Consider the following 27048-nt stretch of genomic DNA (forward strand, 5'->3'; position numbering starts at 1 on the left):
TCCTTAAAAAAAAAAGCAAGTTTGCTATGCCATAGCTAAAATTAGATAATCTACAATTTATAAGATTATACAAAAATAATATTACTATCTGTATTCCAGCCCTGTTATGTATGTGTGTGTTTTCAAATCCTTCAGAATGCTTTTCTTAGCAATTCAGTTAAAATCCTATAGAGGTCAGTTTAGGCATACATGTATACTCTATTTCCGCCTCCCCCAAACAAAGCATCATTTATAATTGGAGAGAAACTAAGAAATGTATAATATTGTAAGTAATAGTTTACCACTGTTTAAAATACTATTTCAATGAATAATTCTGATTGGTGAAAAAAAATTAAAATGTGTGTTTTTTTTTTTAAATGTTACCAAAATATCCTTGAAATTAATTAATTTATCTTATTGAACATATATGGATAAACTAGAAAGTATTTTGAGGGAGAAAAAAATTAGTCGTTGTTAACAAGAACTTTATCATAGTTTAGTTCGGGAGATGTATTTATCAAGGAAGAAATACCATATGTGGATGGTTACATATTTTTATGTATTATGCAAAATTTAATTTCTGTTACATGCAAGTAAAGTAACTTTTCTTACTTTTCCTTTTTACTTCATTAATGATTTTTTTATTTTTTTGAAGGCTTTGCGTAGCCTTCAAATATGAATTGTACAGTATGAACATGTTAAGGTATTAACTCAGTGCTTTGTACATAATGGGAAATAAATATTTATTAAATGAAGAGTTTAAGAATATAGTGACAGTGAAGGTTTGATTTAGCACTCAGTACATTTTATAACTGTGTATATGTTTTTATTAAAATTACTTGGTGATGGCATATAGAATACATGGTATTATTTTTGGTGTTTATTTGTATCTGAGAAGAGTTTTAATTTTTTTGAAGTCTTCTAGAAAGCTTTGTTTTGAAATAACAGTTAACTCTTTTAATAGGCATCTTCTTTTCCCCCTCATGAAGAACTGTTAAAAGTGTAAGTAATAATTTTTATTCACAATTTTGGAAGTGGTGACTGTTTTTATGTGCTAAATCATTCTCAGGTAAGCAATTTAATGTAACTGCAAGATGTTCCCCTGATTCTTACTGTTCTATGTGGATTTCTTGAACTGCAGGTCAGCAGAGCTTAGCTATGCCTTTGGTTGAGCCAGCATACCTTTTTATGGTATTTGGGTTTCTTTGAATATTTTGTTGAGAGAGATACTGGTTTTTCAGGCATTCAGAAAATATTCTAATCACATTAAACTGTACTTTGAAGACTTTACTAATTTACCTTAATTATCTCAGTTATTTCCCTGATATTGTGGAACTGAATGATGGAAATTTTAGTTTAGCTTCTGCATTAAAAAAAAATCTTGTAATCTTTATGATTGCTCTCCTTTAAGGAGGGGCTTTTTTTTCTTTTTCTTTTTTTAACTGAAACATTTTTCTTTTATTTACAGCTAAATTGAGTCTTGACTATATAGTGGAAGGATCAGCATACTTTTTCTATAAATGGCCTGATAGTGAATATTTTATGCTTTGTTAGGCCACATAGTTTCATATTCTTTTTTCCCACAGTCCCTTAAACATAAAATCAGCTCTTAGCTCGAGGGCCATGCAGAAAAAGACTGTGGTTCACGTCCAGAGCCTCAGATTGCCAAACCCTTATGTTGAGCCTTATTCTTAGGGAAGAGCTATTTGTAATTTGACTTTCTACCCAAGCTGCTTCTCAACTGTAACAGGATTGGATTGTGAATCTTTGCCATTGCTTTCTGCATTTCTGGGAAATAACTGACTCATTTGACAAAATCAGAAAAACATGAATCCCAAGAAAATGAAAAGAGAATACCTACCTCATGTTAATATCATACTTTTGTTGTGGGTTAGCCACTTAAAGAAAGTCATAATTGATTTCATTACCTTCTGGGAAAAAAATAGATATTTAAGAGAGTGTGTCTACAACAGTTTTTGTGCTTCTGAAAATAGCTACTTCACTGCCCTAGGTCAAAACAGAAGTAACTACAGTTACAGCAGTTCGTGTATTCATGAACTGTGTCTTAGACAGTGATTTCTCTTTCGCACCAATGTCAGCATGTCATATTATAAAAATTTATTTAAAAAATCATTTCTGAAAATAGGAATTCATGGATAGGCTTTCTGTGGTACCTATGAAGCTTAAGTAGTTTGCCTGTGAAATTAATACACTCTTCAAAAAGCGTCATCTACTTGCTGTTTTTATTTTGTAGGAACAAATATTATGTTCACTATTTACCTAAAATATTGCTGTATATATTCATGTTCTGGTTCAGAATTTCAGAAAGAGAGAAAGAAATAGCTGGTCTCCAGAATGAGTTAGATTCTTTGAAGGATGCTGTTGAACACCAGAGGAAGAAAAACAATGTAAGCAAATCTTTATCAGAATAAAGCTTTTAAAAAATTACTGTTATTATTTATCTGAAATGTCATGGTTCAGCAGTTTTCACAATCTACTTTTACTTTGGATTTCCTCTTGATCTTTGTAGGAAAGTACTGTTTTGTGTGTAGCTTTTTGGGGAGTATTATTGGAGTAATCACTTTATTAGAGTAGATTTTTTTTAAATGAATAAATGAAAAGACTATTTTGTACACTTCTGAATATCATTTTAAATATTGAAGCTACAATTATTACAGCTTCAGTTTTTTTTTTAAAGCTACACTGCAGTTAGTTGACTTTCTGAACTTTTAGTTGGAAAAATTATTCTTTCAGCTCAGTATTTTAAACTAAAAATTTTTTCTTTCTATTTTGATTGAGCTAGCCTTTTTGTAAACTTAAAGTAATTCCAGTATTCAAATCCAGTGTATTCAGTAATTGTCTTTCAAAGCCCTCTGGAACCTCCCTTTTTTAACTGAAAGGTGGTTCAAATTTTGGTAATTAAGCATGTTGGAGGCCTCAGAACCTGAATACATTTAGGCTAGAATGGAAGGAATAGTGCCCTAAGAAATACTGACAGATAGTAAATTTAGGTGAATTTCTTAAATATCTTTGACCAGAAGGTAACACCTGTGAGTAGAATCCAAACATTCTTGCTAGAGAAATAATCTTTGCCCACAGAAGTATCATTAAAACTTGAGCAAGGTCAAAAATGTTATTGAAGTCTAAGAGGGTATTGCTAGTGAATTGATACGTATATTTTCTCATGAAAGTTAAATTTTTCAAAGTTTGCGTTAATTTGTTAATTTAACAAGTTGACATGTTCCTGCATCCCTGAGTTTGTCAAAATTAGGTACGTGAATTGCCCTTTGTGTGTTTGTGTAACATTTCTAATAGCATCGCTTGGCCACAAAACCTGAGATGGATTTGCCAATATACTGCTAACATCTTAACTGTGTTTTATTATTGGGATTTTGAGAAAAAGAGGGCAAAATAATGGAGGCATTGAAGTGTGTGAAACGAGCCAGGATGCCGGAGGCCAGCAGATTGCGACGTCAGTCCATTCTAGTTCTGCCACCTCATTTGCCGTGTACACTTGGCCAAATTTCTTAACCAACCTGAGCTGTGATTTTGCCATCTATACTATGTGAATGACTACCTCTTAGGGTTGCTGTAAAGATTAATGAAAATATATGTGAAGTGCCAAGTACAGTGTTGGGCACATAAGTAAGCATTCAATACATGGTGATTTTTGGCTTTTTATTTTTTGTTTTTAATCTGTTTAGATTTCTAAATCTGAAGAAAGATGGAAATACAGCAGATTGTCCTTACTAGTATTTGCTAATGAAATGCCGTTAAAATACATCTTTCAGAACTTGGTTTCCAAAGACCCTTGTTTCTCTTTCAGAAAAATGTGTTTTACAGCTTTCTAGCTTCCCTGTTTGCCTTTTTCAAGTAGCTCAGACAGTTCATGTTGGGTTGCTGTTTGTTATGCACATTTGACCATGCCAAGAAAGATAGAGAAGTACAGTGAATTATATGTCATTTCTGGTTAGACTTGAAATGTGTTAAATCAATAAAACATATTTAGAGAAAAAAATGTTATCCTGCAGTGGAAAATCCCACAAGTGATATTGGGGCTTGTTTAAAAATCACATGTAGAAGCTTTTTGTAATACTTGTGTATTTGCTTTGTCCTTAATCTGCTAATGATTTGGTATACCTTAAATCGTATTTGTAATCTTGGCTTTTGTGTTTACTTTGGAAAGCTTTCTTCTTTGTCACATGTGCATAGTAATTACTTTAAAGCTGGCATATTTGGTGTGTATACTAAATCTTGGGAAGTGGGCATCTTTATTTTCTCATTCAGACTTCTAAACATGGCTTTTTATTTTTTGCTAATATACATATTTTCCCATTGAAATAATTTTGCAGTAACCAGCATTTAAATGCAGTGCAAAATACTGATGAAGTAAAAAGCAAAAATCTTTCAATAATGGATAAACTGAAATCATTCTTTCTAAAAATGATTAGGACCTTCGGGAGAAAAACTGGGAAGCAATGGAAGCATTGGCATCAACTGAAAAAATGCTGCAGGACAAAGTGAACAAGACTTCCAAGGTTGTAATGCTAACTCCTAGAAACAATCCACTGAACAGAGAAAATCTGCAGCTTGTCTTAAAATCAGACTAAAGCATTTAATTTTACTGCAATTTAAATATAAAATCTTCTTATCACCCACATTTATCATCTCTATCATCTCTGCTTTTTTCATCTACTCCTTGAAGCTTTAATTTTGGGCATGCTGTTTTGTTGTGATTACCTGATTGAGCTTTGGTGATTACTGCTTTAGGTTGAAGAGTCTCAGGAGACCTCTGCTCCCCATGTAAACTCTTATCAGACAAAGTGTGCCTCTTGGATTTTTTATGAAAACTTGGTGAAAACCCGGAGCCAAAAAAACTAACTGAATTAACAAACACATTTGACTACATAGGATGTACCTGTGATGCACAGTGACCTCTCCTGGGTTCTATGAGGCACGCCACTATGACAGTTACATGGAAGGGATCAGTTCTGGGTGTGCTTTTGGGGATGGTTCCTTAGAAAGGCTGGAATTAAAATTAAACGAGGTTTTGAAGTGGCTGGACAGTAATAATGTATGTGTTGTGGTTAGTATGGGATATTAATATAAGAGATAATTCTCTTGACAAGAGTATGTAAATTGCTCCTGAAACACATATCCTGACCTGTTTTTAAAACCATCGTAGATATTCTCCTTGAGTTCAAGTTGCTCCGTGGGTTTGAAGATTTCTAATGAATTGTGATTGAGAAGAAGTTGTTTTCAAAGATTGGAAGAAATGGGTGTGTCAGTTCTGTCAAGAATTTTGAAAATTCCTGCCAAGAATAAATGTGGAACAGAATTATTTAATTTTATATATGGGTTAAAGTTCATTATGTTATTCAGTTCAGCATTCTATAAGTATTTTGTGTACTAAGGTATTATGTTGAATTTTAAATGCAAGTCTTAATGACACTTGAAGGACTTTTTTGTTTTTAAAGCAGAATAGAGTTTTAATAAATTTTTAAAAATCAAGTATATGTTTGTAGTTATATTTCCTTTAGTGGATTTGTATTTACTTATATGCTTATTTATCAAGCCCTAATTTTCAATAAAACTTTACTTTGAGACAGCTGGCAGATACTGGGACTAGAGAAATCTAAGCCAGAGAATAGAAAAATCTAAGCCAGATGGGACATTTTAATTTCATTGTGAATCCTTGCAGTCAGCTCTGTCCGCAGTGAGGGTTCTGGTATAGTTTTTGGTTTTTTTCTGTAACTTTGTTTTTTTCACTGTTAAGTACTAGCTTTAGCTTTTATTTTGTTAATGAGCCTGGTTATCTGGAACATGCTAAAACTCTTAATATCGTGCCATTCCTACAAGAAGTTACATTCACCTGTCATAAGCATTCTTGTGTATTCCAAAAGCTAGAATTTATCTGTTTCATCTTGTGTTTGGTGATGAGTATAAGAATTTATATTTCAGAACTCATCACCCAGTGCATGACTTCTTACATAGCTGATGATCTACAGAGAACAAGATCTGTGATCTTTCTCTATTTTAATGGAATTTAGACAGTCCTCAGATAGCACAGGTGTAATGTGAGGTTGATTGACCCAGGACTACAAGTTATGCTGTAAGTAGTATGTTTTTGAGGAGCTAAACATGACAGATTCACATAAAAGATACATCACGCTCATTATATTAAATGACAGATTCACATAAAAGATACATCATACTTATTATATTAAACTTAGATTAAAATAGTAAAGAAATTATAATAATGCAATTTTCAATATTAGATCTTTTCCAGGTGTTAAGTGAAAATTGCTATGCACAACAAAACTGTTATGTCAAATGAAATTTTTTTTCCTGAAAATTTTAAGTACATCTTTGTGCCTCTTAGTTACAAATTAGGCACTTACTTCTTTTAGTTAGATTCTTTTTTCCTTGGGGGATTGTTGAAAAAGTTTCTGTTCCACAGTGTCTGTTTGCCTTACTGATTTTCTTTAGAGATTGCTCACCTTGCTTCTACACTTGCTCTTAGCCAAAAGATTGAGAAGCAATTACTTGCCCACTTCTCTGGTCTTATGATAAAAACGACCTACTAATTGTCTCTGAATTAGCAGTTAATTATTTCCCATAAATGAGTATACTTACTTTATGCAGTTAAATGGTTGTATTCCTGAAAAATAGTGGGCTTTATTGAATTATTGAAGACACTCCATTAAAACATCTATTTTTAAAATCCTGCCACGTATCCTGAATAACAGCATCTTGTGTGTACAGAATATGATTAATCTCTAGCTTCTCATTGTATAACTTTAGATTTTCATGTTATTAGACTTTCTTAAACTGAAGTATGTACATCTTAAATCTGTAATAGATTTCAAAGATCACATTTGATGGGGGAAGATAGGGTTGAGATCTTGCTAGCTTGCTTGCTTTCTTGTCACCTGTTGAACTTCACCAGTGTTTTGAGATGATTTCTTGGCTTCATTTAGATATGCATTTTTGTAGGTTTTTTTTTTATTCTTCTAATTTTGTAGAGATGGTTTGAATATTAGATTTTTATTTTTTGTGTGATCAAGTCATTACCCTAATTTTGACAAACCATGGTTTTGAGTTAGCAATTGATATCCATTAGACATAGATTTAAAATGACCAAATTTAATATGCACTTGTAATACTTATTTTTAAATTTACAGCTGACAGAATCCATATACACGTGTCAGAATTAGTTTTCTTTATGCATGACATTGGTGAAGTAATATGCCATCAACTTTTCCTCTTTCTCTTTACTCTTCTTTCCCATATGTACCACCTGTCAAATTTTGGCGGTATTTTTTTCTTTGTTTAGCATAAGTAGCTCCGTCTGACTTTGAAACTAAAAATATGAAAATTGCCATTTTAATCCCATGGTAGTATAGTCATACATCGGTGATACAGGTTTTGGAGAGATTTGCCAGCCAGTGAGCCTCAGTTATGTTGCCCACATGCATATTTTTTACATGAGTTTGTCTTAGTTGTAGCAAGTGTTTTTTGTTTTTTTGTACATGTAGTTTAAAGTTTTTAATAAGAAATGTATTTTGGAGGTTTTTGTTTTATTTTTGTTTGTTTTTGAATTGTTCCCTGAGGGACATCAGTTGATTTCTAATGGCAAGGAAAATGTCCATATTGTCAGATATTGCCTTGGTTTGATTAATGTAAGACATTATTTCTTATTTAGGGTGCTATAGAGATTTTGCAGATTTTTCCTTATGGAAGCATTTTGACATTTCAAACTGGAAAACTTGAACATTTGTCAGTAAATACTATGACTTTTTCTTCCCATAGAGCTTAAAAGACTAGCTTTTTAAAATTTTAATTCTGTAATCTTGGAAGTTTGATTTGGTTCATCTTCTGCTTTAGGAAAGGCAACAACATGTGGAAGCTGTTGAGTTAGAAGCTAAAGAAGTTCTCAAAAAATTATTTCCAGAGGTGTCTGTGCCTTCTAATTTGGTAAGATGGATTTATTATTTTTTTGAATGTAACATCTTTTCCATTATTCAAGGAAGTTGTGAATAATCAGCATTGGCACTCTCCACTTGGTTTTGGTGGTGCACAAATTCCTCAGTATTTCCTATTTTTAACCTAGGGTGCTTTTGAGTAGTTAAGATCAATGCCTTGGTTCAAAATCATTTCTGTTTCTTCAACTGATATTTTGGTTGTATTCTATAAAGTTTTTATATGTGAGCAGTATTATTTAGAGGATCATAAACTTCATATTTGGGAAAGAAGTATTTCTCAATAAATCAATAAATCAATAAACCAATCATGTCCTTAATGGCTATATTCAGAATAGAACTTAATTTTAAGTGATTGCTTGTTAGTTTTAGTAATGCTATTTTTAAATGTATTTAATACCACGAACCAGGTCTTTTCATTTGAAAATGTAAGATCTTGGTCATCTGTTAACTTCTTCAAACAAAAGTCTTGACGATAATAAGGAACAGCTTGCTTTACTTGAGGTTGTATGTGTTTTAAATGGGAGAGAAAAGTTGCTTTGGTTCAGAAATTTAATATAGTGAATATTTGAGGGCAGAGAATGCCAATGAGTGTACATGTAGTTTCTAAATGGTGGTACAGGTATTTTTTTCTTTTAATGAAAATTGTGTACACAACCAGAAGTAGAGAAAAGAGCATAATGAGCCTGATATACCCAGTACCCCACTTCAGCAGTCATCAACATGTGGCATGCACTGCCACACAATCTTGTTTTACCTTTAGCTCTGTACTTCCTACACTTTCTGACTGATGACAAACATCAGAGCATTTCATCTGTAAATACTTCAATACATAGTTCTTTTTCCCCCTCTGGAGGGGTGTGCTCTTCCTGGAGATACTGCAATACTTGGTCTGTGCTTGGAGTGGATGGAGCAAACTCCTGTTCCAACTCCCTGCTCCAGAAACCCATTTACTGAATTGTCTTCGGATAGAGGACGTATCAGATATTAAACTGATAAGATCAGATACTACACTTGATCTTAGCCAAAAGGTTTTTACTAAGAAAGTTAGCAGAGGTGAGATCTAAACTGTATGACCTCGACTGGAGAAGAGTTTACATACTTTAAGCAACTAAATCAACTTTTCAGCTCAATTTAATTTATATTGAATTCCAATATATGAAGCTAAGTAGGATTTTAATAGTATCATTTAGTCTTCATTCACATTTATAATATGGGAATTTTTTTAAAATAGAGGCTTTGTACTAATTTGTACTATGGAGCATTGTACTATAGTGTGATAAACAGTTTTATTTATTTTTTAAAAATTTTTATCTGGTGAAGTATAGAAAATCCTGATTCAGCCACATAAATAAAACTTTTAATTAGAGCAGTTAATAGTAATTTCATATGTATTTTTTTTCTTGGATTAAACTAAACCAAAGACTTAAGAAGAATTAGAGGAAATTTGCTTTAAAGTATCTAATGAATACTCTTTATCAGAGTTTAAAATTCAGACAAGAAGCATCAAAAATCTTGAATAATTTATTCCAAAATATAGAATAATGACTAAAACTGTAATAGTGCCTTGTGTTTACATCAGCTAACTTTCAATACAGATGGTTTTTGTTGGCTTTAAACACAAATATTTGTGTATTTTTATTTCTCATTATGATTTTAAAAATATTTCATAAGACATATTTACTTTGAAATATTTTCAGAATCCCTGGGACAACTTCCTAGAATCTGAAATCCTCTGACTAGAGTATCTTTAATTCAACTTTTAGTATATGAACTGAATTTTTGAGAACTGATTCACCTGAAAAAATTTTTGAAAAATTATTCATTCTAGGCTTTCTGTGTCTTAAGATTGGATCTGTTAGCCCGAGCACTAGTAAGTGGTAAAGGCTGTGTTGAGCCCAGATCTTCTGCCGATATGTCCAAAATTCAGGTGCAAATATCCTTGGACAGGGTAAATAAGATTTGATTTTTATGGTAGTATATAGGTGTGTTTTAGTGTTTATTTTCAAGGGTGGTTTATGTTTAACTTATGTGACAATTATATTCTTCTTTGGAATTTCTGAGGAATGGTGTTTGTCTTTGTAGATTTCTTTTATAATTATCCAATTTGGTTATTTAAATTTTTTTACTTATTTCATTTAGGTATTTTTGGAAATTGGTTATTTTGACTTTTCTTCTCCACAGAGTTATAGTGAATGGTTACGTGGATTTGAAAAGAAAGCAAAAGAATGTGTAGCTGGAACTTCAGGTTCAGAGGAGGTTAAGGTTAGTTCAAGAGAAGTATTTGTATTTTAAACAAAAAGAAAAAAGAAGTAAGTGAGGATATGTCTTTATGAACTTGGGAAAGGTAAAGGCTATATTATGAGTAGAATAATCTTTTGAGAAAGTGTAAGAAGGTGATTTCATTTTGTGTACATTTTGGTGGAAATGATCTTGTCTTCCTTGGGTTTGATTTTTGTACAAAGCTAATGTTTGCTATTTCTTCAACTCTATATTTTAGTCATTTCTAAAACTGAATATTTAACTATCTCTTACTCTCTTTTTAGCCTGGGTTTAGAAAGTAAAGATCAGTTGAGGTAGGTAGGTGGAAACTGATGGGTTTGCTAATGTATCCCCAGATATATCATTAGGAATGTTCAGAGCCTAGATGCATTTTTAACCTGGACTACTGAAATTTGGGAGATTAACTTTTTTTTTTTGTATCTCAAGTGGCATGAATAAAACCCCATTTCCCATGGTATTTTGACCTCACTTTACATGTGAGTCTGCTTTGATTTCACTATTCTATTAAAGAGTGACAAACCTATTTGTTATACAATTGTATAATATATTTTGTAGTAAACAGTCTCTTGGGAGTTTTCTTAGGAGAACCAAATGACCAAAAAGGTCATCAAACTTCATTGCCACTTAAGAAGATTGAAATGTAGAATTCCATGATAAAACAGTTAGGAACCATTTGTCATAATATACCATTAAGTACTGAAACAAATTTGAAGCATAGAACTTTTTGGTAAAACTAGAGAATTTTTCTTAATTTCATTCTTTGCAGGTTCTAGAGCACAAGTTGAAAGAAGCTGATGAAATGCACACATTGTTACAGCTAGAGTGTGAAAAATACAAATCCGTCCTTGCGGAAACAGTAGGAAATGATATTTAATCTACATTAAAAATCACTAATTTAATCTTTAATGGCTTGAATAGTTTATCTTGGCATTAGAAAATTAATTTTTCGGAACTACTATGCTTTTGTTCATAGGAAGGAATTTTACAGAAGCTACAGAGAAGTGTGGAGCAAGAAGAAAATAAATGGAAAGTTAAGGTTGATGAATCACAAAAGATTATTAAACAGGTATTTAAAAAGGAAGAATTTGGGGGAAAATAAAAGGGATGTGTGAATTGTAAAAAACAAAAACAAAAACCTTAGAGCAGTGGTTCTCACAATGTGAGCCTTGGACCAACTGTGTCAGCATCATCTGGGAACTTGTTAGAAATATACGTTCTTGATCCACCCCATCATCCCTCCCCACCCCACCCCACCACCACCTCCGACCCCTGCCCCTAAGTGATTCTGATGCCCACCCAAGTTTAAGAATCACTGGTTTTAGTGTTATGACTAAAGAATAATGATGTAAAATATAAAGTGCTTTGAAAGTTACAGAACCACTATGTGATAACATAAGGGAAAGAATTTGATGTTCAAAATAAGTTCTAAAAGTTCTAAAACATTGATATGTGACTCGTGTTCAAGAAAAAGTTAGTAAGTCCTTTTTCTTTTCATGGAACCAGAATGATATTGTGCTGTCTTAATTTTTCTTCCATTTACAGTTGTCTCCCCATATCCATTGGGAGATTGGTTCCTGGTCTCCACAGATGCCAAAATTTGGTATCTTGGATGCTCATATAAAATGGTGTAGGAGTACTTGAGTGTGGTAAAGAGTGCCATCTGTTGCTCACTTGTTTTCCTGGGCTGTGCAGAATTTAGGGTTGCTGATGGTATTCTACATTAATGCATTTGGGGATGAAATACAACTGATTACCAGTTGATTATTTTTAAACATTAGCACTTTAGCTAGGCCTAATATTAATAGCATGGAAATAGGGTGGGGTTTTTTTAACATTTTTTTTATTGAGTTATAGTCATTTTACGATGTTGTGTCAAATTCCAGTGTAGAGCACAATTTTTCAGCTATACATGAACATATACATATTCATTGTAACATTATTTTTCGCTGTGACTTACCATAAGATCTTGTATATATTTCCCTGTGCTATACAGTATAATCTTGTTTATCTATTCAGTAGGGTAGGTTTTGACCACAGTTTAAATCAAGTTAAATGTGACACTCACTTTTCAGGTCTTTCAAAGTTCAGTACGGCTTTAAGTGAGATACGTTTTAAAACCTCTGAAGCATCTGATTAAAATTCTATGAGTTAGAAAATCCTCTGTATCCTTGGTGGTTTGACTTGGACATGTAATTGTTTCACATTTCAGATGCAGTTGTCATTCACATCTTCAGAACAAGAGCTAGAGCGATTAAGAAAAGAAAATAAAGATATTGAAAATGTATGTTACCTCATCATTTGACTATGTAACCTATGGACTTTTTTTTAGCATCAAGTGTTGTCTTAAGAAATGTGTTTTAAGATTTCATCTAATGATGTGATTGTTATGCTTTTAAGAATATCTTGGGTGGTGTTTGAGATGATATATAGTTTTATATTCATAAGTGTGGTAACTTTTCATTGCAGGGGAGCATCTTATATATGTTTGCTAACTTTTCCTTCTTTGTTGCATTGCTAGCTGAGAAGAGAACGAGAGCACTTGGAAATGGAGCTAGAGAAGGCAGAAATTGAACGATCCACCTATGTTACAGAAGTCAGAGAGGTACTTAACATAGAATTTTTTCCACCTTGCTTCTCAATTTAAATTCAGTTTATAACAGTGATAAAATATTTCAGTGTAAGTTGTTTGTGGCAGAGCTTCCAAGTAGCATACAAACATGGGATATCATAAGGAGATCAATCTTAAACTCTAAACTTCATTGCAGCTGAAAGATCTGTTGACTGAATTGCAGAAAAAACTTGATGATTCATATTCTGAAGCAGTAAGACAGAATGAAGAGCTAAATTTGGTAAGAAGCTTGTCCTCCACTGGGTATCAAGTAGGCTCTGAAAACACTTGTTTTGACATGTGGAGAAACCATCCAAACCTTTTCTCCTTGCTAACATCTTTAACTTGGCATTTTTATAAGTTTAAGATTATCTTCATATTCTGATGACTCCTAAGATGATCTGTCTGTTCTCAGTTCCTAAGATGACCCTTCTTTTCTTAGCTCCTAACAATGGCATGTTTGGCTTGCAACTCTTTTTCAGAAAAGTTTTCCATGTTTTACAAAACCTGTTTTCCCGAACAGCATTATTTTCAGTGAATAAAGAAATGAAACAAACAGATAAGGATTGGCTGAGTTGTGAAGATTCTTTTTTCAGAGTCGCCATAATTAACTGGACCTCTTATTTTTTAACCTGGAAGGAGATTTTTGAAGATGGAAGAGACATATTCTTCATTCAAGGGCAATAGTCCAATCTAGCTTCTTATTTTAACTGGCCGTTCTACAGCTTATAGATAACAAAAAGCTTGTGGAATTCTTTATCATCAACATCATTTAGAGCATAATAATCCTGAAACTACAGACTTAAGTTAGCTAAATGTGGCATTCCCATTCTTAAATTTTCTGGAAATTTACACTGATAGTGACAGGCTTATTTGTTAGATAAACATGACTATTCGTATTGTTATGTTTCAGACAGTAATCATTATGTCTGTTCGTGACTTTTAAAAATCAAGAATGTGATTAGATTTTTTTTAAAGTACCTGAATAAACTCTAGTATGATTGCAGTAAGTTAGTTTTCTCCTTACTACAAGTTAACCCTGCCAGATTTGGAATTTTCTTTTTAGTACTGCTGTATGTACCAAAGAAAACTTTCATCTCATTTATTTATGTTATAAGTGATTTATAGGAATCGATTTTCAGAGCTGGGCTCTGTATGAAATGTACACCTAAAACCCCCACCCCGACACACACACATACCCCTGTCTATTTTTGAATAAAGTTTGCCTTCATTTTACCTTTATTGAAGCATTCCCACTGCAATGTAAGACTAGTTTTATGCGTATGTTTGCTGTACATTGCACAAATTGGGACTGTGATAAGCCACAGATACAAGCCTTACCCTATAATGTGTTTTTGTTTTTTTTTTTTAAATTTCTAATTGCAGTTGTTGGAGATTTTACTTTTAACTTTGGTGCTTTGTGGGTAACTTCAACAGTAGCATCAAGCCCACAGGGTTATGGCTGAGTTTCCATTCAGCCTGGTCCTCTCTTTGTATATTTTGCCCTTCTACTTAGGTCAGGAGGTTCTTTTGAGTGATATTTTTAATTTTTTTGCCTTGAATTTGTAATCTTCATCTTAGTCTTTGTTTCCTTTTTGCTCAAGATAATCATTGCCATATTTTAAAATAAGATAAAATAATTTTGTTTGTCTATACATTGTGTGTTCTTGGGCCAAAGGAATAACGTCTCTGACATGAAATCTCTGATGTAGAGGAGCAAAAAACTGAAGCATTTGGGTATTAAAATAGAGTTCCCAAAATAAAAATTACCAAATGGAATGTCCTCCACTAATTTTCCCTATATGTTTAAAATGTCACTGTCTTATATTTCCCCCTTTTGAGTTTCCAAAACTATTTGGAATGTTGTGCCTGTGGGTGGGAAGCAGAATCAAGTAACTTGATGAGTTTAATAAGAAAAGTCGTTTTTTTTGTCAGTGAGCCCATTTCCCTTGTTCATACTTAGAGTAGTTTTTAAGAGAAGAGGCATTACATATTGGCACTAGAGTTTTACAGAACTTTATACCTCTTTTGGCAAGTTGGTTGAGAAGTATATTTTAAGACATTTCTTGTTGGTATAGTTAGGCCAGTGTGGTCTTGCCCTGACCTCTTTAGTGATATCTTAAAGGATGAGCAACATTTAAATTTCCAAAGATTTTATTTTACTGGATTTGTAGTCTTCTGTCCAGTATCTTTTTAAAATATTACACAGTTGACTCAACCGAACTATGTATCTTAAGAAAGCCTTTAAAAATTTAAAAATTAATTAGTAAAATTTCTTACTCCTTGCCTTTTAATTTGGTATAAACATGAATAAGCTGCTTTATGAATAGTGAATATTAGTACTTTTAAAAGATACTTAATTGGAATTTAATGGTTATATTTTTACATGTGCAATTTTCTAATCTAAACCCTAGTTTGTTTCTGTAGGTTTTCCTTTATTTAGCTTTACAAATGGGAACCTCCACTGCTTAGCTTTTCTATACACCTGGTGCAGCATATTGGCTAATCCATTGTGCATAATAATAACTTAGTGGTCCCATTCTTTTTCATTCATTCTTTAGCCTTAGAGGTCTCAGCATAATCAAAGAAGGATGTAAATTAAGATAATTGTGGTATTCCTTTATTTTTACAGTTAAAGACACAGTTAAATGAAACACTCACAAAACTTAGAACTGCACAAAGTGAAAGACAGAAGGTAGCTGGTGACTTGCATAAGGTAAGACACGGCTTGCCCTAAATAAAGGTGCCTTATCGTCATACTATGTTATGTCTTGAATTGTAAGCAAACATACTGCCAACTCTGGATTTGTTCTTTCCCATCATTATATTAGTTTGGTTATAAATTTAAGCTGTTTGTTACACAGCTGCATTTTTGGCACTAAACTTTTTGCCTTGCTTTTCCATTAATTTGCTTCATCATTTTTTGCCTTGCTTTTCCATTAATTTGCTTCATCATTTCATCACATTTTATAATTAATTGCTTTGTAACATATAGATTAAATTTTTAATTGACATTCTTCTTAAAAAATTTGGTTACATCCATGTATTTTTTATTGGGATTTGCTTATGCAGTCATTTGCAAAGTATGTTTCTTTTGATCTTTATGGATCTAAAAGATATATTTCTGATGTTTGAGAAATTTGTTCCTTTCAATTATTTCTTGTTGAAATACATTTTTCTTAATCTCATATATAGCTGGGTGGTTTTTAAGGTTGCATTTCTTATTCTTTGCATTAGGTTGACAAGTTATTCATAATTCTGTTCTGAGATTTTTACTAGTGTGATTTACATATGCTTATGTCAGAGCTGCTTTAGAGCTATGATTGTGTTTGTGGGAGATACAGTCATTAGCAAAACAATTAAATATATCACTTTTTTAAAGGTTGAAAGAAATTACTGTTGGTTCTTTATGATTATAGCTTATAATTTTTATGCAAAAGTCTAGGAATCTAAAATTGCTTCAAATTATTTTAATGTCACAAGTAAAAATGTGAACTTAAAAAATTTTGGAGCTCTGACTTAGATATATGATACATTGTCAAGGTTGAGCAATCTAATTTACTTTGATATATGATCTTTTTTAACATTTTTTTATTGATTTATAATCATTTTACAATGTTGTGTCAAATTCCAGTGTAGAGCACAATTTTTCAATTATACATGAACATATATATATTCATTGTTACATTTTTTTCTCTGTGAGCTACCATAAGATCTTGTATATATTTCCCTGTGCTATACAGTATAATCTTGTTTATCTGTTCTACAATTTTGAAATCCCAGTCTATCTCTTCCCACCCCCTGCCCCCTTGACAACCACAAGTTTGTATTCTATTTCTATGAGTCTATTTCTGTTTTGTATTTATGCTTTTTTTGTTTTTTGTTTTGTTTTTTTTTTTAGATCCCACATATGAGTGATCTCACATGGTGATATATGACTTTAAGTTTTGATCTCTAAACAAAATATAAAACATTCAGTCTTAGCCTAGAAATTTATTTTCTCATAGAGTACTTTAAAGAGTTAATTAAACAGGTACTCAGAGGTATGGCTATGCTGTGTTATTTGCCATAAAATGGTTAACAGTAGTTGACAGTGAACTGTCCCATATCTATGTAATAGAATACTGTGCAGCACTTGATTGGTAATGCACATATTTATTGACATGTGAAGAGATAAAATACTTGGTAAAACAGCAAGTGTAAAACAGTGTGTATGTTAAAAGTCCATTTATATAAAATTTTCTGCCAATTTTTCACTAGGACATATGTTTACTAAAGAGGAATTTAGACAAGGAGTCATCAAATCCACAAACTTTTAGGATTTGTGGGCCATCTACAGTTTCTTTCACATACTCTTTGTTTGTTTAGTATGACCCTTTAAAAATGTAAAAACTATTCTTAGCATGAGTTGTAAAAAAAATGGGCTGTGGCCAGATTTGGCTGACCTCTGATCTAGACTAATGTTAACCTAAATATCAACTGTGGTTATTTCTGTTTTTAATTTCTTTATGCATTTTCTGCATTGCTTGAACTCTTTAAAACAATGAGCATGTGTTTCTATAACCCAGTTGGGGAGGAAGCTATTTCATTTTGGAGAAAAAACTGAATAGGTTGGCTTTACACTGTGTTTTGCAAAGAGCTTTAATCTTATATAAAATATGTAAGAAAATCACTCATTTTTCTCTTGTATATATTTATTTAACAGTTGTAGTATTCAGAGGCTACCATATTGCTTTCCTTACAGGCTCAACAGTCACTGGATCTTATCAAGTCAAAAATAGTAAAAGCTGCTGGAGACACTACTGTTATTGAGAATAGTGACGTTTCCTCAGAAACAGTAAGCATTTTCTTTAGCCCCAAATCTCTGGGCTAATTGTAAATTATGTGAAGAAAAAAAATGTACAAGATCCACCTTTATAATGTGGTTTTATCAATTATGTTGCATCCTTAACCGAAGGTCATCTTTTCTTTGAGATCTTCTATCTGAAATGCAATATTTTAATTAATGTTTGCTTTCACTTTAGCTTGGTGAGATATTTTGTTAATTTTTAGGTTTGTTTTGGGAGGTATTGTGATTTACTGCTTAAGAGCATGGACTCTGTTAAACTACCTGTGTTTCAATGCTGGTTCTGCTACTTAGTAGCTATGTGACTGACTTAGGAGAAACTCAGCCTCTCTGTGCTTTAGTTGCCCCATCTGTATAAGGCAATGAGAATAGTACCTATCTTGTATGATTGTTGAAAGGAATGTATGAGTTAATATATAAAACACTTAGAATAGTGGGTAGCACTTAGACCAGTGACATTTAGTCAGACATTTAGTAAGAGCACAATATATGTTGTCTTACTTTTCTGTTGTTGTGAATGTACTCTCCTTTGGTGCTTTGTAATTTTTTCTGAAAGGAGAAATAGATTTATATCTGCTATTCATAGATTCTAGACTTTTCCCTTTGTAGCCCAGTAACAACATTTATAACATAGCTTTCTTGGGTGCAAACTGATTTACACCACTAGGTAGCAAACATTATTGCTCCATGTGGTTTTTGTTGCCAATTTTCATGTGACTTTTCAGAGTTTTTATGTTTGTATTTAAAACAACAATAAAATATTTTGTGGTTTTGGTTGCAAATGTCTTTTCTTTGTGCTCAGATTTTTTTTAATCACTTCCGTCTTCTTTTTAGGAGTCTTCTGAGAAGGAGACAATGTCTGTAAGTCTAAATCAGACTGTAACACAGTTAGAGCAGTTGCTTCAGGCGGTAAACCAACAGCTCACAAAGGAGAAGGAACACTATCAGGTATTAGGTAAGAATAACTGAAGTACTACTGTCTGTGGGTAATTGACATAGTGTGTTGTGTGGATGTATGTGTAGCATGTGTCTACCGTAAATACAGGGACTCTCATTGCCCTAGTTGAAACGGTCCCTCTTTATCTCAGAATGTCTGCATGACAGCTTCAGCGTTCCTGGAGCTTTATTTCCATCTTGTGCATATTTTGGTCTTATAACTTAGAGGAAAAAAAAATACTTTGTCTTTTTAAAAAAAAAATATATATATATAAGTTTCATGAATATAGCAATATACATGTATACACTACAAAGTGATCACTACCACAAGAATAGTGTGCCATCTATCACCATACAGTTGACCCCCTTCACTCAGTTTACCCACTCTCCAACCCCCTTCCCCTCTGATAATACTAAGGTGCTCTCTGTATTCATGAGTTTGTTTTTGTTTTATTTTGTTTGTTTTTTTAAATTCCACATATGAGTGAAAAATCATGTTACTTTGTCTTTCTCCATTTGACTTATTTCACTTAGCATAATGCCTTTAACGTCCATTTATATTATTGCAAATGGCAGGATTTCCTTCTTTTTTATGGCTGAGTAGTTTCCATTGTGTGTGTGTGTGTGTGTGTGTGTGTGTGTGTGTATGTATATATATTTATCTCTATCTGTCTGTCTGTCTGTCTATCTGTCTAATCACAGTTTCTTTACATTGGAAGCTGGGTTTTACTTAAGTTTGCTTATTGATAATCAAAGAATCCATTTTTTAACTCCTGAAGTGAGAGTCTTATTAGTTGATGGTAAATAAACCATCATCAACCAAACCATGTTAGGAAATTTTTATTGCCATATTACCTGGGAATGCAGATTGATTAATTCATTAATTGATTCCTGAGTTTTACCTGTTTTAAGATGATTTAAGTCACAATGCCTTGGGTAATTAGGATGCTCTAATGCGCTGAACACTTCAGATATTTTTCTTTTGAAGCTCTTTGTTCAGTAATAATCATATTTTGGAGATCAGTGGAGTGGCCTGTGCAATGCCAGGAGGTGACTCATCACTGAATCGTCCCTTTCAGAACCCATTTTTAGGACTCTTAGGTCATACAAAGGCCTTGGGATAGATTAGATGTCCTGGAGAAGTTGGGAGGGGCCTCCATATTGAGTATAGGGGCATTCTGTCTCACTTTTGTAGAATGATCGTCCTCTGGCCTGCCGTAGCACACACCCTCCTTTAGAGTGCTAGTTCAGGTCAGTTACCTCTAAGAAGACTTCCATATAGGCCCAGCTCATTTTTCTAACCTGTCAGCAAAACGAATTATACCTTAATCTTTTATCTTGGTAGGCTGACCCCTCAGTTGCCTAGAGTTAAAATTCTGCCACTTTACCCTCCTCCCCCAAATTAGAAAATAACCTTACTTCCTGTTTCATGGGGTAGCTTTCCTTCCCATGTCTTCAGTCCTGCACTCTTCTCTCCACGTGCTGCTTCTGTTCAGTCTTGGAAACATGCTCAGATGTCTTATTTTAACCTTATACTTCTTTCAGGTTACCTTCCCATTCTTTTTACTTCACTGTTTAACAAAGAATCTTTTTTTTTTTTAAGGGAGGCTTTTAATTTTTTTAAATTTGGGGTGTTTTTTTAGGAGGGGAGGGAGCAGGTAGTTAAGTTTAGGGACTCAAGATTGAATCCAGGACCTTTTCTATGTTAAACACACACTCTATCACTGAACTATACCCTGCGCCTACCAAAGATTCTTAAAAAGAAGAAACTATTCTCACAGTATCTACGTCCTTGCTTTGCTGCTAACTACTCCATCTACTCTAGAATGGCTTCTCTTCCTGCCATTACAGTGAAACCACTTTGCTGAGGTCACTCATTAGTGATTTCCTAATTGCTGGATCCAATATGGGCTCTTCTTTTGCATATAAGATACCAAAAATAGTTATGAAATATGCAGTGAATAGACAGTGAATATACAGTAAAGTCAGTCCATAGGCCTCTGTGTTCTAAGGGAAGGGTTTCGTTTTTGAGAGCCTAAAAAATTGCAAGGTAGCCTGTTTAACCCTTTGCCTTTAGACCTTATCAGTAGTATCTCTCTAGTCTCTCAAAAGCATCTTAATATTTTCTTTTTCTTCCCAAACCCATGGTCTGCTCATATTAAGTCTTATGAACCATTTTGGCTTGCCTGTTTCCATATTTGCCTTAATCATATTAAATTTTAGACTTACACTGACCATTGGTAATAGCACCTTTATTTTTCAGATTTTTTTTTCTTCCTCGTTTATAAAATTGTAGTATGTAATTTGTTAAAAGAAACACATGTACCCTGGCAACACAGCCAAAACCGAACTGTTGTTTAGCAGGCAGCTCACCTAAGTGCTATCTTTTGTTAGCTGATGAATGTATGTCCAAATTTGGCAAGTGAAAGGGTGATTGAGTGGTCAGCAGTATAGATGGATTGTGTGAAGCTAGAGGTCCACGAGCACTTGAACTCTTCTTTACGTAGGCTCTACCCAGCATTGACAATGACAGCCCCTCCTTAGGGATCCCTTGGTTCCCATGGCTCTTCTTTATGCCCTTTAAATGTTTGTATTACCCTCAGGTTTTTAACTTAAGCCATCATTTTTGCTCAGTGTATTCTCCCTCTTGTCACCTCTTTTAAAACTACTGAATGATTAAATTGGAAATATAAATTTCTTAATCATCGAAATAGGTTAATTAATGTCAGAATGTTGCTTCCTTTTATTATATACAAGTGCATATGAATTGTTGAAGATAGTGCTGTACATATTCAGTAAGGGAAAAGCTATTTTTAAAAGATAAAGATGAGAGAGGTGTGATATGCAGTAGTTTAGTTTTCTAAATCCTAATGCATAGTACTTAGCATTTCTGTGAGTTGTAAGGGTAGGTGTATTTGTCTTACATCCTTAATTTGTAAAACCTTAACCTTTCTTTTCTTTTGGAAGTCTTTTTACCTATCTTCTGTACTTCTCCCCCTTCTTCCCACCCTCTAAAAAGAAGGCTATTATTCCTTCTCCCCTTTTTAATTAAGGTACTTTTTTGTAGCTTTGGACTGGTAGGGAACTAGTATTTTGTAGTATACTTTTTTGTTTCCAGATACCTACTTTTTCTTATGTTTCATATTTGCCTGGCTTCTAAGTGTTCTAAGTATATAGCCAGCCATATCAGAAAACTTCATTACTCCAGTGTCTTATTGTGTTTGGGCTGCTACAAGAAAAATCCCACACACTGGGTGGGTTAAACAATAGACCTTTATTTTTCATGGTTCTGGAAGCTAATGAGTCAAGATCAAGGCACCAGTAGTTCTGTCAGGTGAGACCCACTTCCTTGTTTAAAGATGGCCATCTTCCTGCTGTGTCCTCACATGACAGAAAGGGCAAGGGAGCTCTGGGATCCCTTTTATAAGGGCACTAATCCCATTCATGATGGTGGAGTCTCCTAAAGGCCCCACTTGCAAACACCATTACATTGGGAGTTAGAATCTCAATATATGAATTTAGTGGGGGCACAAACACTTAAACCATAACACCCAGGTTTTCTTACCTTAGAACCCGCTTGTGGAATCCTATGGAAGGAGGAGGATGATTTTAACCAGTGACACTTCATTAGTGTGCCTCTAAACATGAGCATGCTAACATGTCATTCATTTACATTTTCATAGCAACCCAGTGTGGTAGGTAGGTAGGGGTTATCATTATTGTTTATAATATTATTATTTATTTTTTACTACCATTTTACAACAGACTACAGAGGTTCTGTAACTTCCCCAAAGTCAGACAGGCAGTAACTGGGTGAGATGGGATGTAAATTAAGGTGATCTACGTCCAGAGCCTATGCTCTTAATCAGCACTTTTCTTCTTCCTAATTCAGGCACTCTGTGCTGCAGTCCTTCTTGTCACTGCTTGCTTTCCTCTTTACTCTGTCTAACCGTTTGTTGGCAACCTCTTACAATTTCTGCATTCAGTTTTGACTTTTTCCTAAAGTTGGTATTTAGTTTGTCAGTAGTGAATTGGAGAGGCTCTCAGTGTTATCCAGGAAAAACTGAGGTGAAGTTTTACATGTCTGTTCTGTATATATGTGCTCTGCCTACTCCCTTTGACAAATAGAATTTTTTAATCTTTTTTTTTAAGTATAGTCAGTCAGTTTACAATGTTGTGTCAATTTCTGGTGTGCAGCATAATGTTTCAGTCGTATATACATATATATACTTGTTTTCATATTGTTTTTCATTATAGGTTATAAGAAATTGAACATAGTTCTCTGAACTATACAGTAGAAACTTGTTGTTTGACTCTTCTATATATAAGTTAGTTTCTGCAAATCTTGAACTCCCGGTTTATCCCTTCCCACCCTCTTTCCCTCCTGGTAACCATTAGTTTGTTTTCTGTGTCTCTGAGTCTGTTTCTGTATTGTAAATAAGTTCATTTGTGTCCTTTTTTTTTTTTTTTTTTTGAGATTCCACATATGAGTGATATCATATGGTATTTTTCTTTCTCTTTCTGGCTTACTTCACTTAGAGTGACCATCTCCAAGTCTATCCACGTTGCTGCAAGTGGCATTATTTTATTCTTTTTTTATGGCTGAGTTGTATACCATTGTATATATAAATCCACATCTTTTTTATCCAGTCATCTGTTGTTGGACATTTAGGTTGTTTCCATGTCTTGGCTATTGTAAATAGTGCTGCTATGAACATTGGGGTGCATGTATCTTTTTGAATTAGAGTTCCCTCTGGATATACCACCAGGATTGGGATTGCTGGATCATATGGTAAGTCTGTTTTTAGTTTCTTGAGGAATCTCCATACTGTTTTCCATCCTCCATAATGGCTGCACCAAACTACACTCCCACCAACAGTGTAGGAGGGTTCCCTTTTCTCCACACCCTCTCCAGCATTTATCGTTTGTGAACTTTTGAATGATGGCAGTTCTGACTGGTGATACCTCATTGTAATTTTGATTTGCATCTTTGAATTAAATCTTTTTTTTGTTGTTAATAAGTTGTATGAGCTGTTTGTATATTTTGCAAATTAAGCACTTGTCAGTCGCATCATTTGCGAATATTTTCTCCCATTCCATAGGTTGTCTTGTTTTGCTTATGGTTTCCTGTGCTGTACAAAAGCTTATAAGTTTATTTAGGTCCCATTTGTTTATTTTTGCTTTTATTTCGATTGCCTGGGTAGACTGCCCTAGGAGAACATTGCTGAGATTTATGTCAGAAAATGTTTTGCCTATGTTTTCTTCTAAGAGGTTTATAGTGTCTTATGTTTAAGTCTTTAAGCTATTTTGAGTTTATTTTTGTGTGTGGTGTGAGGGAATGTTCTAACTTCATTGATTTACATGCAGCTGTCCAGTTTTCCCAAAACCCCTTGCTGAAGGAACTTTTCTCCATTCTTTATTCTTGCCTCCTTTGTCAAAGATTAACTGACCATGAGCGTGTGGGTTTATTTCTGTGCTCTCTATTCTGTTCCATTGTCCATATGTCTGTTTTTGTGTCAATACCATGCTGTTTTGATTACTATAGCTCTGTAGTCTTGTCTGAAGTCTGGGAGGGTTATTCCTCCATCTTCGTTCTTTTTCTTTGGTATTACTTTGGCAATTCTGGGATTTTAGGATTATTTGTCCTGGTTCTGTGAAAAAATGTCCTGGATAATTTGCTAGGGATTGCATTAAATCTGTAGATTGCTTTGGGTAGTGTGGCCATTTTAATAACATTAATTCTTCCAATCCCAGAGCACAGGGTATCTTTCCATTTTGTTAAGTCATCCTTAATTTCCTTAATCAGTGTTTTGTAGTTCTCCTTGTATATAAGTCTTTAACCTTGTTGGTAAGATTTATTCCTAGGTATTTAATTTTTTGGATGTGATTTTAAAAGGGATTATTTCTTTACTTTCTTTTTCTAATATTTCATTGTTAGTGTAAAGAAATGCAACTGATTTCTGTATTTTAATCTTGTATCCTGCTACCTTGCCAAATTCATTTATCAGCTGTAGTAGTTTTTGTGTAGAGCCTTTAGGGTTTTCTATATATAGTATCATGTCATCTACATATAGTGGTAATTTTCCTCTTCACTTCCAGTTTGGATCCCTTTTATTTCTTTTTCTTGGCTGATTGGTATGGCTAGGACTTCCAAGACTACATTGAATAGAAATGGTGAAAGTGGGCATCCTCGTCTTGTTCCAGATTTTAGCAGGAAAGCTTTCAGCTTTTCATCATTGAGTATTACATGGGCTGTGGTTTTGTCATAAATAGGTTTTATTATGTTGAGATATGTTCTTTCTATACCTACTTTGGCAAGAGTTTTTGTCATAAATGTGTGTTGAATTTTATCAGATGCTTTTTCTGCATCTATTGAGATGATCCTATGATTTTTGTCTTTTCTTTTGTTGATGTGGTGTATGTATCATGTTAATTTGTATATGTTGAACTATCCTTACGTCCCTGGAACGAATCCAGCTTGATCATAGTCTGTGATCTTTTTTATGTGTTGTTAGTAGATTCTTTTGTGATACTGTTGTTTCTTGATTCTGAAGGAAAAAATTTGTTTGTAGAGCTTTTGAAGTATGAGTTAATGTTTCAGATAAAAACTAGCTTTTATTTCTACATTTTACATGCGGATCTACATTTTACTGTCATGTGGATCAAGTTTTCATTTCCTGTAATGTCTTTTCAGAGTGCTTCATAGTTTAATGTACAAGTGGGCTGTGTAGCTTTTCTGATCAGCTGTTAATCTTGTTTTAATTAGAGGAGATGATAGCCAGTGATAACTCTGCTTTTTAACTTACTAATTGCTTCTTTTCCCTTCAGCTATTTATTTTGAAAAATCTCACACAGAAAGAAAAATTGAAAGAATATATAACACTCACTCTTGACCTGCTTCATTTCTATATGTGTAACATATTTTGTTGATGTCAAACCATTTGAAAGCAATTTTTGGATATGATGAGATTTTATTTCTAAGCACTCAAGTATACATCTCCTAAGAAAAAAGATATTCTCTTGCAAATCCATAGTATCATTATCACATCCAAAAAAACAAAACAGTAGTTCTATAATATCGTTAAGTTTTAAGCCCATATTCACGTTTCACCAGTTATACCCAAAATATCTTTACAAGCTATTTTTTCTAAACCAGGATCCAGTCAAACTTCACATGTTGCATTTGGTTAAGTCCTTTTGGTCTAATGGCTTTTGAAGTTTAATGTCTTTAGTCATTTTATCTGACTTGGGAAGCTTCGTAAGACCTCAGAAAATCTCTGTCTAAAACTTAAATTATTCATGGGTGGAGAGTTGTAAATTTCAGTCTGTCTTTTCAGTGCTACTCACTCATCTTACTAGCTTTAGTGTTTTGAGTAGAACTAATGCAAATGGATTTCCAGTGTTGTTCTCTTCAATGTTTTCTAAGTAGGATTTTTAAATTCCTACATTATTCTAAGTTTGGTCTGAGGTTTTGGCTCACATAGTTTAAAATCAACCTAAAAGTTTCTTCTGAATCCTGGGATTTTTTTTCTTATTTTGGATCACCATTAATATTAATTGTTCTGATCCTAGTTGAAAGGGCTATGCTTGGTCAAATGGAATATGTACATTTGGTGGTTGACAAATGTCTTCTGATTGCCTTTTGTTTCTTTGTTTTAAAATGAATTCTTTCTTTCTGATCTTTTACAGAGTGAAGTAATTGGGAAACTGTTCATTCAAGGATAACAGAAGGCATTGTATTATATTTTGCCAAATTAAAGCCTTATTTATGTTTTCACCCTTTCTACTTTGTCAGAAACACTGAACAGAGTTTTGTCTTTTCTAATCCTTGTTAGACTACTGATTTAAAGAGAGAAAAAAAAAAGCCAACTCTGTAGACACCTTCAGAGTTTAGTTTTATAATAAAAACTGTTTGAATAATTAGACCTTTACATTCCTGAAGATAAGATGAACATGTAATCTTTTATCTTATTTTGCTCAATAAAATTGTTCAGAAGATCAAAAATGGTAAAGACAATATAAAATTTAACATTTTAATACTGATGTTGTACACTGTTTTACTTAACATTTTGGGGAGTAACTGCCTCTGACTTCAACTCAAGAAAACACTTTTGTTGCTAATGTAATCAGTTTTGTAATGGCGCCAGCAAATAAAGGGATGCTTATTATTCAAATTTGTTATGATTTTCATTAAGCTTTAACAGATTTCATTAGCACTTCAGATCAACATTTAGAATACAATCGTCAACTGTAACCTTCAAACAAGATAAGACAGGTATGTTGCTTGTACACCTTCTCACACTGGAACCCTGGGTCTTCTCTGTGGTTCTGTGCTGTGTAAACTGTCCTGACATACGGGGAGTTACAGAAAGGGCAGGGCAAGTATTCCGGGTTTCAGACCTACCACCCCAACT

The 27048-nt window shown here is 33.4% G+C and overlaps 1 protein-coding gene and 1 non-coding gene across 6 annotated transcripts in view; one reads left to right on the plus strand and one right to left on the minus strand.

The window, feature by feature from the left end:
* The window catches only part of KTN1 (kinectin 1), a 98364-nt gene extending 71556 nt beyond the window's left edge, over nucleotides 1-26808 (plus strand). For 2 of the 5 annotated variants that reach the window (XM_072963095.1, XM_072963094.1), the window contains exons 31-44: nucleotides 944-981; nucleotides 2297-2387; nucleotides 4431-4517; nucleotides 7867-7956; nucleotides 10146-10226; nucleotides 11011-11100; nucleotides 11218-11310; nucleotides 12454-12525; nucleotides 12763-12846; nucleotides 13010-13093; nucleotides 15485-15568; nucleotides 17597-17689; nucleotides 18533-18653; nucleotides 26324-26808. In XM_072963095.1, the coding sequence (XP_072819196.1) occupies nucleotides 944-981; nucleotides 2297-2387; nucleotides 4431-4517; nucleotides 7867-7956; nucleotides 10146-10226; nucleotides 11011-11100; nucleotides 11218-11310; nucleotides 12454-12525; nucleotides 12763-12846; nucleotides 13010-13093; nucleotides 15485-15568; nucleotides 17597-17689; nucleotides 18533-18653; nucleotides 26324-26328 (1113 nt within the window). In that variant the 3' untranslated portion in view covers nucleotides 26329-26808. The remainder of the gene's footprint in view (nucleotides 1-943; nucleotides 982-2296; nucleotides 2388-4430; nucleotides 4518-7866; nucleotides 7957-10145; nucleotides 10227-11010; nucleotides 11101-11217; nucleotides 11311-12453; nucleotides 12526-12762; nucleotides 12847-13009; nucleotides 13094-15484; nucleotides 15569-17596; nucleotides 17690-18532; nucleotides 18654-26323) is intronic. The other 3 variants (XM_072963096.1, XM_072963097.1, XM_072963098.1) reach the window with 3 other exon arrangements.
* On the minus strand, nucleotides 8815-9012 carry LOC116281114 (U2 spliceosomal RNA). The gene has a single exon (XR_004190568.1). It is a non-coding gene; the product is annotated as a U2 spliceosomal RNA (small nuclear RNA).
* Nucleotides 26809-27048: the final 240 nt, after the last annotated feature.

This window comes from Vicugna pacos, chromosome 6 (genome assembly GCF_048564905.1).
Source record: "Vicugna pacos chromosome 6, VicPac4, whole genome shotgun sequence".
In the NCBI taxonomy this organism is placed as follows: domain Eukaryota; kingdom Metazoa; phylum Chordata; class Mammalia; order Artiodactyla; family Camelidae; genus Vicugna; species Vicugna pacos.